Genomic DNA, 19,774 nt, shown 5'->3' on the forward strand with positions numbered 1-19,774 from the left:
AAACTGTGAATGACACAAAAACAGACCAATAGATGAAAGCCCTTTTATGGAAGTAGATTCTACATATAATTTGAGTAAAATCGAAAGGTCTTGGATAATGCCAGATCCAAAAACAGTCACAATAGTGGTTGTGTGGCCAAGACCTAAAAACAGACAGTTTAGTGGTTGCGTGGCCAAGACCTAAAAACAGTCACAATAGTGGTTGTGTGGCCAAGACCTAAAAACAGACAGAATAGTGGTTGCATGTTGGGAAGGCAACCTGGAGAATGAATCTTGGGCCAGATGGTTCTGGATATAACTCATGATGGGGTGAGGATGGAGGAAAGATGCTGAATGGTGCATGTCGTGGCACGGGGTTGAAGGAAGGGGGAGTGCAGTGATGTGCTGAAAGAAGAAGAAAAGTCCACTATTATAATTGATGTTCAACTAAATGCTGGAGTTATGTGGTACTTGTGTTAACCTGTCTGTGTAGCTGCAACTGCGGGAAGAACAATAGCTATCCTCTTTCTCTTCTCTCTCCTCCTTCTTTTCTCTCCCTCCTCTTTCTCTTCTCTTCTCTCGCTCCTCTTTCTCTTCTCTCTCTCCTCTTTCTTTTCTCTCTCCTCTTTCTTTTCTTTCTCTTCTCTCTCTCCTCTTTCTTTTCTCTTTCCTCTTTCTTTTCTTGCTCTCCTCTTTCTCTTCTCTCTCTCCTCTTTCTTTTCTTTTCTTTTCTTTTCTTTTCTTTTCTTTCTCCTCTCTTTCTTTTCCCTCTCTCTTTCTCTGTCTCCTCTTTCTTTTCTCTCTCTCCTTCTCTGTCTCCTCTTTCTTTTCTCTTGCCTATTTATTTTCTTTCTCTTCTATCTTTCCTCTTTTTTCTCTCTCCTCTTTCTTTTCTCTCATCTTTCTTTTCTTTCTCTCCTCTTTCTCTTCTCTCTCTCCTCTTTCTTTTTCTCTCTCCTCTCTTTCTTTTCTCTCTCTTTTACCTCTTCTCTATCTCCTCTTTCTTTTCTCTCGCCTCTTTCTTTTCTCTATTTCTTCTTTCTCTTCTATCTCTCATCGTTTTTCTCTCTCCTCTCTATCTTTTCTCTCTCCTCCTTCTTCTCTCTCTCCTCTCTTGTATCGTTCCCCTCTCTCTTTTCTCTCATCTTTCTTTTCTCTCTCTCCTTTCTTTTCTCTCCCTTCTTTCTTTTATCTCCCCTATTACTTTTCTCTCTCTCTCCTCTCTTTTCTCTCTCTCCTTTCTTTTCTATCTCCCCTATTACTTTCCCTCTCCTGTTTCTTGTCTCTCTATCCTCTTTCTTTTTTCTCTCCTTTCTTTCTGCTCTCTCCTCCTTTTCTCTCTCCCCTTTCTTTTTTCTCTCTCCTCTTTTGTTTTCTCTCTCCTCTTTCTTTTCTCTTTCCTTTCATTTCTCTCTTCTCTATACTCTGTTACCTCTTACTTTTCTCTCTCCTCTTTCTTTTCTCTCGCTCTTTCTTCTCTTTCTATTTCTTCTCTCTCCTCTTTCTTTTCACTCTCTCCTCTTTCTTTTTTCACTCCTCTGTTTCTTTCTTTTATCACTCCTCTCTTTCTTTTCTCTCTCTCCTCTTACTTTCCTCTCCTGTTTCTTTTCTCTCTCTTTCTTCCCTCCCTCCTTTTTCTTTTCTCTCACCTCTCTTTCTTGTCTCTCTCCTTTCTTTTCCTCTCCTCTCGTTCTTTTCTCTCATCTTTCTTTTCACTTTGTCCTCTTTCTTTTCTGACTCTTCTTTCTTTTCTCACTCCTCTCCTTCTTTTCTCTCTCTTCTCTTACTTTTCTCTCTCCTATTTCCTTTCTCTCTCCTCTCTTTTCTCTCTCCTCTTTATTTTCTCTCTCGCCTCTTACTTTGCTCGCTACTCTTTCTTTTTCTCTCTCCTCTTTCATTTCTCTTGATTATTCTCTGTCTCCTTTATTTCTTTTCTCTTTCATCTTTCTTTTTTCCTCTCCTCTCTTTCTATCTCTCCTTTCGTTTCTCTTTTCTTTTTTCTCTCCTCTCTTTCTTTTCTCTCTCTCCTCTTTCTTTTCTCCCCCTACTCTTTCTTTTCTCTTTTCTTTCCTCTCTTTCTTTTCTCTATCTCCTCTTTCTTTTCTCTCTCCTCGTTCTTTCCTCTGTCTTTTCTTACTCCTCTCTTTTTGTACTCCCTCCTCTCCTTCGTTTCTCTCTCCTCTCTCTTTTTTCTCCTCTCTTTCTTCTCTCTGTCATCTTTCTTTTATCTCTCCTCTTTCTCATCTAGCTCCTCTCTTTTTTTTCTCTCTCCTCTCTTCCCTTGCCCCAGCTCAATGCCCTTAGCCACATGCAACTGGAGAGAGTGATAGATGCAGCAGCATGGGCCTTAAAACCGGCCTGCAATGATTCAGTGGTGTAATAAAGGACCCCACCCCCCATTGTGTGGGGGCCCCAGCATCTAGAGGGCCCCTTAGTACAGTACTCTGGCCTCAGAGCTCCTGTGTAAGTCCGGAAAGGGGGCTCTTCATGTACTGTGCAGGGGGGCCCTCGGGTTTCGTTACGCCACCGGTCCCCCTGGCAAAAAGCCCGATAGGATAAATGGCCAATCTTGTCTTGTCAATAAGGCATTTCTCCTACCCTCCACCCCCACTCCCATCAACACAAAAGAGTTTCTTGAAGCACAGATCAGCTGGTATCTGTTTAGGTATGAAGATATCTCAAAGCATGCCAGAGTGGCCTTGTTGGCCTTTCTTGGAACAAATCCAATTCTAGGCTCAGATTTAAACTTGGAGCCTCGTTTACAAGAATATGATGCATTGTCATCGACATCCCCTCACTATGCCATGGATGCGCTCTATTTACAATACAGAGCTCCATGTTGCACATTTTCATAGATGCGTCAGAATTTCTGTCGCTAAATTGACGCATTGCTGCAGTAGTGTTATTAAACTGACGCAACTCCAGCAATTCAAGGAGTCTCCCACAGAAAAAAGCCCAGTGTCAATTTCAGGCAGTAACATTTTTATGCAGTGAAGTCGTAGAATGACACAGTGAAAAGTTGTAAATTTAACTGTGTCAGTTCTATGTGGCTTTTCCATAGGGAACGTCTACCCTGCATACATTATACCTGGCGCAGGTAAAATGTGACGCAGAGCTTTACACATAGAAAGAGCAAAAGGCCATGAATGATTGTTTATGTGCAGGAAGGTGTCTCTTCCTGCACATAAACGATCATTTGAATGTGCACAATCATGTGCATTCTGCAGCACACATAGAAGTGCCAAATCACCATTGTAGATTGTTTAAGTGCAGGAAGGGACGCATTCCTGCACTTAACAATCAATCCCCTCAATGCAGGCATCCTTGCACGATGGTGCAAGGTGCCTGCGTTGGTGCCTAAATTTAGCGCCGGCACAGGGTGAAACACAGGGATGTGCCGTATTTTAGTAAATAAAGCGCATCTCTCTGTTTCTAAAGTAACGCAGCGCTACAAATTTTGGCACTGCACCACTTTTCTGTAAATCTGGCCCGTAATTTAACAGCTGGGAGGAAAGCATGATGTTATAAAATTTCCTATTTTGTTTTCATAATATACTGGTAGATCACACACTAATGATCACACACACACTAGTGAGATTTTTAAGCATCACTTGGACCAGGAGGACTCTACTCATTCACCCAACTGATCGCCTCATAAACTCTGAAATTAGTTAACTCCACTGCCATTGCCTTCCCTCACCTGGTGGGTCCAAAGCCGAGGGCTGGTTGTCGTACAGAGGCTTGTTCTTCATCCTTCCTTCCAGTGGAGGTTCAGGCTTCTTGTGCCAGGCTTAGTCAACTAGCAGAGTTGCCCACACACTTTGCCACCCGTACAACGGAACCGGATGTTGTCATGTCCTGTTTGCTGCAAACTTTCAGCTCCTCTCCTTCCCACTTCTCCTTGCAAGGTGGAAAGATTTCGTAAACTCCTTCGAAGAACTGCTCGGAATGACTGTGTTGTGGTGTCTGAATGTGGAACAGGGCAAGGTGGCACGCCGTGGTGGCGCAACCAGGACAGGCTCTGCATGACTCATAAATGTAGAGACAGATCTGCACCCACAAGAACAAGAGCCTGGCACCTGGCCTCAATGTTTAGAAACAATCGCTTCACCATCATATACAACAAATTATCCCCAGTCTCACAAGAACCCTGCAACACCCCTCAGTGAAGCATCTAGGAAACCCCTTAATCCTGCAAAATGAGACAACGGACAACAATTCTGGCAAGAATTGTTCATCGAAGCAGTTTCATTGAAATTTTAACCACAGCCATGTATCGAGTTTTAGAGTATTGCATACATTGTATAATCTTTCGTTTAGATAATTTGGCATCAATATCATCTTTTTTATTGATTCTTCCTCTTTTTTTGCATTTTAATCGTTCCCTCCATCCCTTTAATCATTATTTAAATTACCTTTTCACGCTCAGTCGTAACATCATTGTAGGAGGCTGGCCTGGCTTGTAGTGGGTACCAGAGGTACTTACACCTTGTGCCAGGTCCAGTTATCCCTTATTAGTGTAGAAGAGGTGTTTCTAGCAGCTTAGGCTGATAGAAGGTAGCTATGGCAAAGCAGCTTAGGCTGAACTAGGAGACATGCAAAGCTCCTACTATACCACTTATATCATATGCACAATATCATAAGAATCACAATACACAGAGTTACTAAAAAATAAAGGTACTTTATTTTTATGACAATATGCCAAAAGTATCTCAGTGAGTACCCTCATGTAGAAGGTAAGTAATATACACAAGATATATGTACACAAACCAAAAACAGGTAAGTAAGAGTAAGACAAGTAATGCAAACAGTGTAGAAGTACAATAGGATTCAATAGGCAAACATAGTTCTAGGGGCAACACAAACCATATTCTCCAAAAGTGGAATGTGAATCACGAATGGACCCCAGACCTATGGGAGCTTGTAGAGGGTCGCTGGGACTGTAAGAAAACAGTTAGGATGTCCAAAATACCCCACCCAAGACCCTGAAAAGTAGGAGTAAAGTACACCTACTATCCCAAAAGAGCACAATAGTCGTGATAGGAGGATTCTGCAAGAACATCAAACACCAGCAGTGCACTGAAAATGGATTCCTGGACCTGATGACCTGCAAAGCAAGGGGACCAAGTCCAATAGTCGCGACAGTGTCCAGGGGAGGGCAGGAGCCCAGAAAACCCCGGATGAAGGTGCAAGGAAGCTGCCTCCAGATGAAAGAAGCATGGAATTCTGCAAGAACGAAGAGGACTAGGAACTTCTCCTTTGGATGGAAGATGCCCTACGTCACAATGAAGGTTGTAGAAGTGTTCCCATGCAGAAATACCACAAACAAGCCTTGCTAGCTGCAAGGGTCGCGGTACAGGTTTTTGGGTGCTGCTGAGGACCAGGAAGGACCAGGATGTCGCCACTTGGAGGAGGAGACAGAGAGGGTGCTCAGCAACTCAGAGAGCCCCCACAGAAGCAGGCAGCACCCGCAGAAGTACCGGAGCAGGCACTTAGAAGATTTGTGAACCGGAGTCCACGCAGAGTTACAAAAGTGGGTCTCACGACGTCAGAGGCCAACTCAGTGAGTTGAGCACTGCAGGACGGAGTGCTGGGGACCCAGGCTAGGTTGCACGAAGTGTACACAGAAGCCGGAGCAGCTGCAAATCACGCAGTACACAGTTTTGCAGTCTAGCGTGGGGAGGCAAGGTTTTACCTCCACCAAACTTGGACTGAAGAGTCACTGGACTGCGAGAGTCACTTGGATAGAGTTCCTGTGTTCCAGGGACCACCCTCGTCAGGATGAAAGGGGACCCAGAGGACCGGTGATGCAGTCTTTTGGTGCCTGCGTTAGCAGGAGGAAGATTCCGTCGACCCACAGGAGATTTCTTCTGAGCTTCTGATGCAGGGTGAAGGCAGGCGACCCCCAGAGCATTCTCCACCAGGAAACGGTTGAGAAACCCGGCAGGATGAGGCGCTACAATGTTGCTGGTAGTCGTCTTGCTACTTTGTTGCGGTTTTGCAGGCATCCTGGAGCAGTCAGCAGTTGATCCTGGGTAGAAGTCGAAGAGGGAGATGTAGAGGAACTCTGGTGAGCTCTTGCATTAGTTATCTGAAGAATTCCCCAAAGCAGAGACCCTAAATAGACAGAAAAGGAGGTTTGGCTACCAAGAAAGAAGGATTGGCTACCAAGAAAGGTAAGAGCCTATCAGAGGGGGTCTATGCTGTCACCTGCTGGCACTGGCCACTCAGAGCAGTCCAGCGTGCCCCCAACACCTCTGTTTCCAAGATGGCAGAGGTCTGGGACACACTGGAGGAGCTCTGGGCACCTCCCCTGGGAGGTACTGGTCAGGAGAGTGGTCACTCCCCTTTCCTTTGTCCAGTTTCGTGCCAGAGCAGGGCTGGGGGATCCCTGAACTGGTGAAGACTGGCTTATGCAGAGATGGGCACCATCTGTGCCCATCAAAGCATTTCCAGAGGCTGGGGGAGGCTACTCCTCCCCAGCCCTTCACACCTATTTCCAAAGGGAGAGGGTGTGACACCCTCTCTCAGATGAAATCCTTTGTTCTGCCTTCCTGGGCCAGGGCTGCCTGGACCCCAGGGGGGCAGAAACCTGTCTGAGGGGTTGACAGCAGCAGCAGCTGCAGTGGAAACCCTGGAAAGGCAGTTTGGCAGTACCCAGGTTCTGTGCTAGAGACCCGGGGAATCATGGAATTGTGCCCCCAATACCAGAATGGTATTGGGGTGACAATTCCATGATCTTAGACATGTTACATGGCCATGTTCGGAGTTACCATTGTGACGCTATACATAGGTGTGACCTATGTGTAGTGCACATGTGTAATGGTGTCCCCGCACTCACAAAGTCTGGGGAATTTGACCTGAACAATGTGGGGGCACCTTGGCTAGTGCCAGGGTGCCCACACACTAAGTAACTTGGCACCTAACCTTCACCAGGTGAGGGTTAGACATATAGGTAACTTATAAGTTACTTATGTGCAGTGAAAAATGGCTGTGAAATAATGTGGACATTATTTCACTCAGGCTGCAGTGGCAGTCCTGTGTAAGAATTGTCTGAGCTCCCTATGGGTGGCAAAAGAAATGCTGCAGCCCATAGGGATCTAATGGAACCCCAATATCCTGGGTACCTAAGTACCATATACAAGGGAATTATATGGGTGTACCAGTGTGCCAATGAGAATTGGTAAATTTAGTCACTAGCCTGCAGTGACAAATTTGGAAAGCAGAGAGAGCATAAACACTGAGGTTCTGGTTAACAGAACCACACAGGGAACACATACAGGGCACATACTATGAGCACTGGGGCCCTGTCTGGCAGGGTCCCAGTGACAAAAGGACTAAAACAACATACATACAGTGAAATATGGGGGTAACATGACAGGCAAGATGGTACTTTCCTACAATCATCTTCTGTGACTTCGGTTAAATCTATACACTCAATCAATTAATAAGTTGCTTCTTATAGAGAGCAAGCTTGACACCCCAGTGGACTCCAGGCACTGTAGTGGAGCTGCGAGTCACGTCTTGCTGGCTGTGGTGGCCGAAAAGCCAGGTCTTGAGTTGTTTTCTAAGAACAGTAAGAGAGGTAGGGTTGCGAAGGTGGAGAGGAAGGCTGTTCCAGGTCTAGGTGGCGAGGTAGGAGAAGGATCGCCCACAGGAACATTAGCGGCAGATGCGAGGGACGAGTGCCTGGGTGAGGGTGGATGAGCGGAGCTCTCTCATCAGTCAGTGGAAGAAGAGGTGGCAGTTGAGGTAAGCGGGTCCGGTGGAGTGGAGGGACTTGTATGCGTGGGTGAAGAAATTGAAGAGGCAGCGTTTCTGTACTGGAAGTCACTGGAAAGCACTGAGGTGGCGGGCGATAATGGTTCTTCTGGTGAGGTCGAGGAAAAGTTTTGCAGAGGCGTTCTAGATGGGAAAGTAGTTCTTGAACTTGTTGATGTTGGCTATAGGTTTCTTCAGAAGGGACTTCACCTACGTCTTTCCAGGAGTGGTGGTTGTAGAGATGGTGTTGAGGATTTATGTGAGGGGTTCTCCAACCTTTTCCCAGGTTGTACAAGTGATGGCGACAGGGGTCCATGGGGGATCCAGAGTATATGGAGGACATGATGGAGACTGTGTCTTTGGTGGAGATCTGTTTCCATTCAGTGATGCGGTGAGGAGGGTTGGGCTGGTGGTTGAAGTTGCGGTAGATGTTGATTATCTTCCAGTGGAAATAGTGCTGCACAGGGTTTGGGAAGGGTGGATTGTGTTTTCAATGGCAGTAGGGCAGGAGAACTCTTTGACAACTCTGGAGAGTTCTTTGCTGCGGTTTGTGCTGGTTTCAATGCAGGTGGCCAGTGAGGCTTTCCTGGACTCCCTGAGTTTGTGGTGGTAGTTCCTGAGGAATGACTTGAAGTCGTCAAAGTTCTCAGGATTTTGTTGGTGTGCCAGTGTCTTTCCAGCTTCCTGCAGTTGTGTTTGAGGGTCTGGAGTTCGGGAGGTGATCCAGGGGGCGTATTTGTTGGATTTGTTGTTTGAAGAATTCTTGAGTGGGGGGACAGAGTTTACCAGTGGTCGTGAGTCAGGTGGAGAGGATTTGGATGCAGCGCTCGAGGGTGTTGGCGAGGCTGGGTCTGGATTCCTTGAGGGCGGTGATCCATGTTTTTTTTTCAACTTTGGCCCAGCTGCGGTGGGGGATCGAGGGGGATCGGGTTGCTGCATTTGGAAGGAGGGGAATCTGGTTGCAGCGTTTGGCAGTCGGTCGATGGTGAAAAGTATGATGTTGTGGTGTGTCTATGTTAACTCGATGGTGTGGAAGAACTTGATTCTGTTGCTCGAGGAGAAGATGGGGTCGAGGGTGTGCCCTGTGCTGTGAGTAGGTGAGGTGACCAGCTGGGAGAGGCTGATGATGCTCATATTTTTTATGAGTACTGTAGAGTTGGTATCATCCAGGTCTTCTAGGTGGAAGTTGAGGTCACCCAGGAATAGGTAGTGGTTGGAGTCTATCACCAAGCGAGTGATGAAGTTGGAGATGTGGTTGCAGAAGTTGGTGCAAGGGCCTGGGGGTATTAGGGCTGCTTACTTTGGGAGAATTCCAATGCAACCTACCATGGATTTGGTCAACACCCATATGACAGTCTCCAGCCACCAAGGATCATTCAGAAATGTGTTTCAAGTTGGGTAATTTGCAGGATTAAATGATCCCTATATTAAGAATATGATATACTTTGCTGGCAAATTGTGCAGGGACATCAGATGTCTCTCTACCATTTACTATCACCCCACCCATTAATTGGAGAAACTTGAGCATGTATGCGTTAGCCATTATGATTCCCACAGGGATTTTAGACACAACTACAGCCCGAACCGCTGGATGAAATTACACCAAATTTGCCAGGAAGGTAGCTCTTGGTTCTGAAAGAGTGCATTTTGTTATTTGGTGTAAATCTGTTCAGTAGTTTCTGAGATATTGAAAGAAAAATAAATATAGATATCTGTATTCGCAAATAATAACAAGCTTGTGCCAACACTTCAACCACGGTAGTGACACCATGACCCTTAGCTCTGGTGCTGGGGTCCCAAAGGGAGCCCATTAGGGCAAAAAAGCACTTTAAAAAAAAAAATCTGGAAATTTGCGACAGGGTTGTGAATCTGCAGAAAAAAAAAACAAGCGTGGTCTCCCGCACTTGTTTTACTAAAGCCTGGGTGGGCCAGGTCCAGGGGGCATATAGAGAATAAAGGAGGGGGTTGCACGGGCCCCCATCCTGGGCCTATTTATGCCCCAGGGACTGCCAACTCCACGGGGCACATGTTGAAATAACAGCCCTATGGCATACATGATGAAATTAACACAGGCCCAAATGCCCCCACTTGCAGCCCCGGGAACGATCACCTTCCCCGGGCACATGATGAAATAAATGCAGGGGCCCACACGCCCCCACTTCCTGGGGCATATGATGCAATAAAAATAGAGGGCCTGCATGGCCCCTACACAGCCCCAGGGATCGCCACCTCCCTGGGGCAAACGGAGAAATAAAGGTGGGAGGCCCGTGGCCCTCCACTGCAGCCCAGGGAACTGCCACCTTCCTGGGCCTGAAAAAAGATAACAAAGGGGATCCTTTGCAGATCCCCCAGGGACCGCCACCTCCCCTTGGGTACATGATGTAAAAAATGCAGGGTGGACAGTGTCGCCCCCCTGCAGCCCCAGGAACTGCCACCTCCCAGGGGCACATGACGAAATAAATGGAGGGGTCCACATGGCCCTCCCGCAGCCTTGGGGGCCACCACCTCAGCAGGACACATGATGAAATAAGCACGGGGCTCACAGGGCCCCTTTGCAGCCCTGGGGATGGCAGCTCCCTGGGGAAGATGAACAAATAAACCAGGGGGCCTGCGCCGCCCACCACGGCAGCTCCAAGGACTGCCATCTCCCTGGGGCAAATGATGAAATAAACACTGGGGGCATGTGCAGCCTCCCCCCCCCCCCCCCACCGAGGCCTCAGGGACTGCCACCTCCCAGGGACAGAAAAAAGATTATAAATGGGGTTGTGTTGCAGGCCCTGGAGACCACCACCTCCCTGGGGCTAAATGCAAACATGGAGCCAATAATGGCCTTGGGGACCACCACCAACCCCCAGGGCTGGCTCCTGCTATGTCCTGGGATGCCCACCCCTGGGACATAGCTGTTTGCTCTGAGTTGGCGGGAGCTTTGGCAGCTCCTGCCAAGTCAGAGCAAACACTCCACTCCCAGCAAGTGTCAATCAGCTCTCGCTTGTGGGAGGGGCAGAGGTTTCCTCTGTTTCCCTGCTCACAGAGATGCGGACAAGGAAACAGAGGAAATGATTGCTTTTGCAGACAGGGAGCTGCATCTTTAGCCTTGACTACCTGATCTCTCTTTCCATGTGTTGTTAACTACTCTACTCACCTAACCTCATCCAATCTTTGTTGTAAAACGGAACTGACCATAAACAACCTTACCGCCCTAGCTTGATGACACTGAGCAGCACCCACCCTCCCTGTGTCAGTAATAGCTACTGCTGCTCTTGCACTACACTCTGTAAGTACTAGTCAATCAATCAATCAATCAAAGAGATTTATATAGCGTGCTACTCACCCATGAGGGTCTCAAGGCGCTGGGTAAGCTAGTAGCCACAAGTGGGGTCAGTCAACAAAAAGAACAATCCCTCCTTCCCAAGGGCTTCTTTTCTTACATAAGTAGACAAAACAATGTCTGCTACCCCTTGTATAATTGGTCAATCTCTTAATGCAGAGTTTTCCAAAGGTCCTTCTTAATAGCGGTGGTGAACCAACATCGCTAACATGTACGACATCACAGGGACTGCACAGGATATTGTCAATTACCCTGGGGAGGTGAACTATTGCATCACAGCCACCAACTAGACTGAAAGAAAACAGAATGAGTGGAAAATCCAATACTGGGACCACTAAAAAGAATAAGCAACATAATGTTGAGTTACTTACTAAATTACGCATTATTTGTGAACGCCCTAAGTCTCAGGAGGACAAGTCAGGAGGACTCAGTAGAAGATAACTTCAGTAGAATACAAATGCATGGACGTAGATTGTGTAAATGTGCACACTACCTATCCCTGGACACACATTGCTGTCATTAAAACTTTGCACTATTATGTCCCTTATGCCTGTGTAGGAGGGTAGGGTGTGGGTCAATGTCGATTTTGCTGCTACCACCTCCTGTAACAGTTAACATCGCTTTACCCACTAGCACCCCACCAAGTCTGAGATCTGTTGCTGGTAGAGCTTATCACACAACCTGAGGGAAGAGGGTTTTTTATGAATGGCTGCATTGGTAAGTGTTAGAAACTGGGTTTTTGATTGGCAGAGGCATGCACCCGGTCCAAGCAGGAACCACAGCCCTAGTCAGGGTAAGTCAGATACACAGCAAAAACAAACAACAAGTGATGGACGGAATGCTGAACATTGTCAAACATTCACCCCCAGTCATAGATCTGGGTTTAATCCATCGTTCTTTTGCTCACCATGCCACCCCAGTTTGGACCCAACCATATGCAAATCAGTCTTGACCCTGTTCCTCATGGGAACAGTCCAGACCGAACTGCCAAGCCAGGTCCTCACTGGACCGGAAACAAGCATCCTGGGACCGGTTTCGGGGTTTCACCCCTCATCAGCCAGGCTAGCTTGAATCCAGTGGCATGGGAAGCACGGGACCCACGTCTGGGCATACCCTTCCCACTTAGGGTGACAAAGCAAAAACAACAAGTGATGGACGGAATGCTGAACATTGTCAAACATTCACCCCCAGTACAGTGATCTGGGTTTAATCCATTGTTCTTTTGCTCACCATGCCACCCCAGTTTGGACCCAGCCATATGCAAATCAGTCTTGACCCTGTTCCTCATGGGAACAGTCCAGACCGAACTGCCAAGCCAGGTCCTCACTGGACCGGAAACAAGCATCCTGGGACCGGTTTCGGGGTTTCACCCCTCATCAGCCAGGCTAGCTTGAATCCAGTGGCATGGGAAGCACGGGACCCACGTCTGGGCATATCCTTCCCACTTAGGGCGACAAAGCAAAAACAACAAGTGATGGACGGAATGCTGAACATTGTCAAACACTCACCCCCAGTCATAGATCTGGGTTTAATCCATCATTTTTTAGTCAGATACACACCCTGCATTATCCTGTGCCTCTGGTAGCTTGGCACAGAGCAGTCAGGCTTAATTTAGAGGCAATGTGAAAACTATTGGTGCAACCCTTCAAACAGTAAAACAGTGAACACCACACAAAAGATAACACACCTGTTAGAAATAAAGATCTTAATTTAATGAACACAGCAAGACTAAAATGACAAAAATCCAATAAGTAGAATTTTAGATATGATTTTTTAAAGAATAAATGACAAAATAGCACTTAGAGGCAATAAGCACTTATGTGGGTTATCTGTTCGCACTGGACCGCGACATAGTCAAGAGTTCAGGCAGACAACGATGGAGCACGGGCCGGATACAAGGACCCAATGAGGCCCGCAGAAAAGTACCTTTTCTGCACCCCGCATCTTTGTTGTGTCAACAAAGATGCGGGGTGCAGCCGAGTGATGCGTCGGTGTTCCCTATAAAGTTGGGGAGATGCATCAATTTTGCTCACGCAGCAGAGGATGCACCAGTTCAGCTGGAGCAAACACCTTAGGCTCACTTACTTGGGTCCAGAACTGGGGTGGCACCACTTGGTAGGGCAGACTCACAGTTTGCAGAGTCCAGGTGTAGGAGCAGGATCGATTGAAGTCTTTTATGTCCCTGAGACTATAATCAGGAGGCAAGCCAACAAGCCCTCGGAGTCACCATGGGTTCTTGGTTGGAGAGATTCAGGTCCAGTCCTTCTCACTCCCAGGCAAGAGCGCAGCAGGCAGCAGGTCAGCAGTCCAGCAGAGTGGCAATCTTTGCAGCAGCACACCACTCTTACTGGCAGAATATCCACAGGTCCAGAGGTGTACTGAAGTGGTGGTGTCAGGGGTCCAGTAATTAGACTTTGGTGCCTTGGTTCTGGGAAGTGGGAGACGCTTCTGGAGGCAGGCCCTTGAAAGGCTTAGCAAGGGGTTTTAAATGCCAAGTCGACATGACTATGTAAACTGCATACACAGGTCCTGCAGTGTATGCAGTTTACATGTTTAAAGTGGGTGGCACAATCGGTGCTGTAGGGCCACTAGTTGCATTTAATTTCCAGACTCTGGGCAGATGTAGTGCACTTTACTAGAGACTTATAAGTAAATTAAATATGCCAATTGTAGATACGCCAATATTACCATGTTTACGGGAGTGAGCACATGCACTTTAGCACTGGTTAGCAGTGATAAAGTGCCCAGAGCACTAGTGCCAACAAACTCTATTTCAGCAAAAAGGGAAGGATAGACAAATACAACATTCATCAAGTCAAAGAGACCATTGCATCTGTTGTGGAAGGAAAAGGACATTTCAGCTACCAAAAGCAAAACAGTCCATTAGCCCCCATACTTCCAAATTATCTAATCCATTTCTGGTACCCATGGCTTGAAAATAAAATGCGAAACAGAGAGAACCCACGCAGTTCTAAAAATAGTTGTAGCTAGTTATGAAAAGAAAAACGATACGGTATGCAAATGGATGGTGCATCGGCTTCTTCTGGCATTGTCCGTCTCGGTTGCAGGGCTGAGGTGAAAGCTGGAGCATTATGGAGCAACCTTCTTATAGACAAGGTGGCCCGTGGGGTGCAAATAAATGTCAATATTGGAGTCAAGGTAAGCATGATGGTGCCTGCGGAGCAAGAGGGCATAGGCTGGTAGAATCAGCGGTGTGTACCACGAAGTGGGAAGAACCGATCTCGTACCATGAATCACAGATAACTAGCTTCGTGTTCCCAACTCATTACTCTAACAATAACAACGTTTTGCAGTAAAGCAGACCGCAAGACGGTCACGTAATTAGGCCCATATTTATACTTTTTTAGCGCCGCATTTGCGCCTCTTTTTGACGCAAAAGTGGCGCAAACTTACAAAATACAATTGTATTTTGTACGTTTGCAGTGCTTGTGCGTCAAAAAATGACACACATGCACCGCTAAATAAGTATAAATATGGGCCTTGGGGTTTCCCATTTGAGCCACTACCCCGGATTTTCCTAACAAACACACCTCTCTAGTCCTCAGGGTTAGAACCCTTGAGTCCTTTAGTTCAGTGGTTCCCAACCTTTTTGTTTTCTCTGGACCCCCACTTTAACATTAATGGAACCCAGGGACCCCCACTGAATCATCATTGGAATCTGGGGACCCACGCCTGAGTCATTACTGGAAGCCAGGGACCTAATTTGTCAATATTTGTTAATACTTTTTAATTTTCTAGGCTCTCGCGGACCCCCTGAGATGGCTTTGCGGACCCCCAGGGGTTCCCGGACCACAGGTTGGGAACCACTGCTTTTGTTTACCATTGAAGCCGATTCTAGGCAATAGTCTTCTGGTCGCTGTTAAAGGTGTTTTGAATTTATTTCATCTTAAGGAGACAGGCCTGTAGTATCGATAAGGGAATGAGAAGAATTCTGGGATTAGTAGTTTCAGTTCAGTCTTCTTGGTGAATAAACTGACTGTCACAAGAAGAACCCAGAGATGATGGACTTAAGTTAACAAAAGGAAAATGAAAGTATATAGCCCGTGCCATGGCCTTGTGCCAGCTCCGCCCACTCCAGCAGCTGCAGTGAAGGACTGTAGGGCCCAGGGTCCTGGTACAGCCCTCGGTGCCCTCACCATGGGCAGAGCCGGCTTTCGCTTTCTCTTAAATTGTGAGGTTGTGACGTCACTACCGCCTCTAAAAAGTGGGATATTCCATTGCTGCAAGGGAGTCTAGAACTCACTTTTAATAAGTAGTGAACAGTAGTTTAAGGAGATATTTAATAAGTGTCTATGTTTTGTATACGAAGACTATTCAGCGGTAACTCTCCATCTTTTAAACGGAACCCCGGATTGCTGTTAGGAGCCGGTCGTGCTGTCGCTTTGAGTTCTGGGTAGGACTCGGGCCTCAGATGCCACCGAAGGGAAGCAGCCTGGGTTTCTGGCGGTGAGCAGCTCTGCCAAGGACAACAGGCGCCCGGCCAAGAATTGCAAAAGTGGGTCGGAGTTTCATCAGATGCGGCCGCGGCTCGGCCCTTCACTTATCTGCTGACGAGGGTTTCTTTTCAGAGGCGGCTGGGGGGGGGGCAGCAGCCACTTCCTAATTGTAAGCACGTGAAGAGATGCAGGCTGAGGTGTGCACGGTGCCGCTCAGGCAGCCCTAAGGGGGCGGAAGGGAGCCTGGCTAGATATTAGAGAAACAGACGCACTCCGAAATATGACCCTTTCCTTCCAGATTAGAGGCAGGGGTGTACGTCAGGGTTTTTTGGGGGTGGTACACCTCCAAACACATGTATTTTCTGATAAGCAGTTGCTCACAGGTGCTTTCCGTCGGGTATTGTGAGATGTCAGTCTGATTTCTGCAGGAATTATTACACCCACAGACAAAAAAACACACTCTCCCTCTCTGCTGTAAGTCCTCACAAATATTAGTTATTTGACAAAATATTGGCCCGAATTTAAAAAAAGTAATACTTCATCCAATGCAGGGACATTTTGCTGGCGCCCCTTAGTGCCCCCTCCCACCACCATGGCACCAGGGTAGGGGCAATGGAGTAAAAATGGAGGCTATTCTACTGTGCAGAATTAGAGTACATAGGGGCCCATTGAAAACAATGGTTTGCCCCCTTTTAACGCCTGCTCTGTGCAGGCGTTAAAAATAGCCGCTAGAAATGGTGCGGTGGAATCTCTTAGATTTCACTGCGCCATTTTACTGCTCCCCCTAATGGAGGAACGCCCCCTTGCATACATTGGGGGTCATTCTGACCCTGGCGGTCTTTGACCGCCAGGGCGGAGGACCGCGGGAGCACCGCCGACAGGCCGGCGGTGCTCCAATGGGGATTCCGACCGCGGCGGTAAAGCCGCGGTCGGACCGGCACCACTGGCGGGGTCCCGCCAGTGTACCGCGGCCCCATTGAATCCTCCGCGGCGGCGCAGCTTGCTGCACCGCCGCGGGGATTCCGACCCCCCCTACCGCCATCCAGATCCCGGCGGTCGGACCGCCGAGATCCGGATGGCGGTAGGGGGGGTCGCGGGGCCCCTGGGGGCCCCTGCAGTGCCCATGCCACTGGCATGGGCATTGCAGGGGCCCCCGTAAGAGGGCCCCTACATGTATTTCACTGTCTGCTGTGCAGACAGTGAAATACGCGACGGGTGCAACTGCACCCGTCGCACAGCTTCCACTCCGCCGGCTCGATTCCGAGCCGGCTTCATCGTGGAAGCCTCTTTCCCGCTGGGCTGGCTGGCGGTCTGAAGGCGACCGCCCGCCAGCCCAGCGGGAAAGTCAGAATTACCGCCGCGGTCTTTCGACCGCGGAACGGTAACCTGACGGCGGGACTTTGGCGGGCGGCCTCCGCCGCCCGCCAAGGTCAGAATGAGGGCCATTATGTCTGACTCAGGCATAATGTGGCACAAGGGTTTACAAAGTGGTGCAATGCATGCATTGAGCAACTTTGTAAATATGGTGCGTTGAATTTGGCTCTGGGCCAAATTAGCGTAATAAAAAATGACGCTAATATGGCGCAACAAGGGGTCAGGCCCTCTTAAATCAGGGCCCTCTTAGTATTCCTACCAATCTGCATTCCTCTCCCTTCCCATTGCCTCTCATGCACCCTGCTTGCGGCATAATTTATTTAATACCTTATACACCAGCCTGATTGTCAGAAAAGCTGACGCTCGCCCGCCCCCTAATCTAACTGACCAATCTACGCCCCTGATTAGAGGGTTTGTGTACAGAAATGTTGCACTGGTGCACAAAATATAGGAAACATCCCTTTGCATCTTTTTGTTCCTTCCCTAATGGCGAAAGCTGCAGGAACAGTGCAAGGAATTCAGTCGGATAAAGCAAAGTGTCACGTTTTACAGGTTTGCGCCTGCCACCCCTGGGAACAGTTGGAAGAGTCCCATACTGGAAGCAGGCGTTGATATCCCTCTATAGAAGGAATTACATGGGCAAGTTAAAATATAGAGAACATGCAGCACATAATATATGTTCAAGCGACTTAGGGGGTTATTCCAACTTTGGGGGAGGTGTTAATCCGTCCCAAAAGTGACGGAAAAGTGACGGATTTACCACCAGCCGTATTACGAGTCCATTATATCCTATGGAACTCGTAATACGGCTGGTGGTATATCCGTCACTTTACCGTCACTTTTGGGACGGATTAACACTCCTCCAAAGTTGGAATAACCCCCTTAGTATCAAGGTAGGATATTTATGTCCATATTTTGATTATAGATCTTTCCTACCTCTGCGTCCTGATGAAGACCCGCTTGGGAGCACGGAATTCGCCCTTGTGTTGCTAAGGGGTCGCAACGTCGACGATATTGTAGTAGCCTGGATTGGTTTATCGGGTCAAATTGAGGACAGTAGAGATTATGGGAATATGACCCAGATGAAATTATATTGATTTATTTGTACAAATGGTCAACCAACAGGCCCTGTAAATGTAAGTTTTTTGTCGATATAACGTGGATTGGTTGTGTATTCTATATTTTCTAGTCACAAGTACTTTTCTTTTGCACAATTTCCTGTCCTCTTTACTCTCTTGATATGGTAGGATTTTTGGAATCATATAATGAATAATTAAAAGTAAAACTAAAAAAATTATATTGTGTTTTTTTTATTACTTTTTGTAATGGTATGCTGCATGTTTAGAATAAAATTTTGTGTATGGATCATTAAGTGAATTACAAGATGTTATAAATAATCTCCGGATGGACCATTGTAGTTCTGCATTATGATCAACCCAGGTCCTTCATGTTACTATTGTGTTACCCTGTGTGTATTATAATATCCCTGGGAATGGGGAAGATTTTACAGCTCCCAACTGAGATTGTCTAACTTGCTGCTCACTGCTACTGATGCCTTAAGGCAGCCGCCTTACTTCACCTTAAGCTTGAATGGAAGCAGCTGATGTTGCTCCAGTCTATATTATATAAACAAGCATTTTTGCATCAGGGAAGAGCTACAGAAAACTGATTGTGAAATGATTGCAAAAAAGTAAAATATTTGCTTATAAATAACTTAGCAGGTCTAATACAGATTTCAAAAAAGGAAAGGCCTTCTCTAGGCATGACCTTTGCTTACAGAAATGAAGCATAGTGATTTTTCTGCAATAAAATATGTTAAAAAAATTCCAAACTTTTTAAAAATTTAATCTAATAAAAGATACTTAAAGGTAATTTATGAGCCCAGTCTTGCATGGACAAAGCCCATTATTAATTCAGGTGTTAGCCAACATTTTTTGATTTTAGTAAAATGATAAATTCAACATATTTATTCATAGAGGCTTTCAGCTATTCCTTATTTTTCATTGGCCTCCGGAAGTGTCATTAAAAAAACAAGTCCGCCCACTATGGGGGAGTGGTTCAGCCCACTACAGCCTTTGACTAACTTCACTGTGAGTGACAACATTCTATCCTTTCACAAGAACCACATCCACACACAAAGTAGTTCCCTTAAGTGCCCCTTAATGTGTGCTCTGTTTAATCCAAACCTTTTAATATATATTGGCGGGGGCCTGACAGCTCATCCAACATTAACATTTTACAAACCACAGGACAAAAAAAAAGCACTGACAAAGCTAAAAGGCTGGCATTTAACACCAATGATGTCAATGCTGCTTGTACAGGCCTACACTGAGATTCATGAAAGACACCCAATAGGTTCTTGTTTTTTAGAGTAAAAATACCACTACTAAATTATTTGCACTAGCTTTAAACTACAATTTATTAGGTCTGGCTACAGAAATCTTTAAATTAATACACATAGGGGCTTTGAGTCTGTGTGTTCACTTTGGATCAGCCTCCTTGAACCACCACCTCAAAAAATGTTATTCACATTTTGGATCAGGCCAGAAGAGTTTTTCGCACTATTGGATATTAGGCGTGTTAGTCCAAGCAGTGATTCCATTGCAATCAATGAGGCACATTGCTTTCATAAACACCATCTGGGGCCCTATTCCATACAGGGCCCTCTTTCTCTGTTTGCGCCATGGTGCACCTTCAAACGAGGGGCAATGCCCTCGGGGCGGCACACTGAAGTGTAATACGAAGCAGCCTTTTCACAGCCGCTCAGTATTTCACCGTGCAGGCGGCAGCCCACCTGCACTTTTGGAGAGAGAGATCCCCTTAAAGGTGGGTGTGGTGAGTCACTGCATGCTCTTGCAGGGGGACATCTATGGGG

General features: G+C 46.9%; 1 protein-coding gene across 2 annotated transcripts in view; it reads right to left on the minus strand.

Annotated features, from left to right (window-relative positions):
• Window positions 1-3,819, minus strand: part of LOC138259072 (CD209 antigen-like protein C) — an 82,889-nt gene extending 79,070 nt beyond the window's left edge. Inside the window, exon 1 of one of the 2 annotated variants that reach the window (XM_069206571.1) lies at window positions 3,680-3,819. In XM_069206571.1, the coding sequence (XP_069062672.1) occupies window positions 3,680-3,731 (52 nt within the window). In that variant the 5' untranslated portion in view covers window positions 3,732-3,819. The remainder of the gene's footprint in view (window positions 1-3,679) is intronic. The other variant, XM_069206653.1, reaches the window with a different exon arrangement.
• Between the last annotated feature and the right edge of the window lie 15,955 nt (window positions 3,820-19,774).

Source organism: Pleurodeles waltl, chromosome 1_1, assembly GCF_031143425.1.
Source record: "Pleurodeles waltl isolate 20211129_DDA chromosome 1_1, aPleWal1.hap1.20221129, whole genome shotgun sequence".
NCBI lineage: Eukaryota > Metazoa > Chordata > Amphibia > Caudata > Salamandridae > Pleurodeles > Pleurodeles waltl.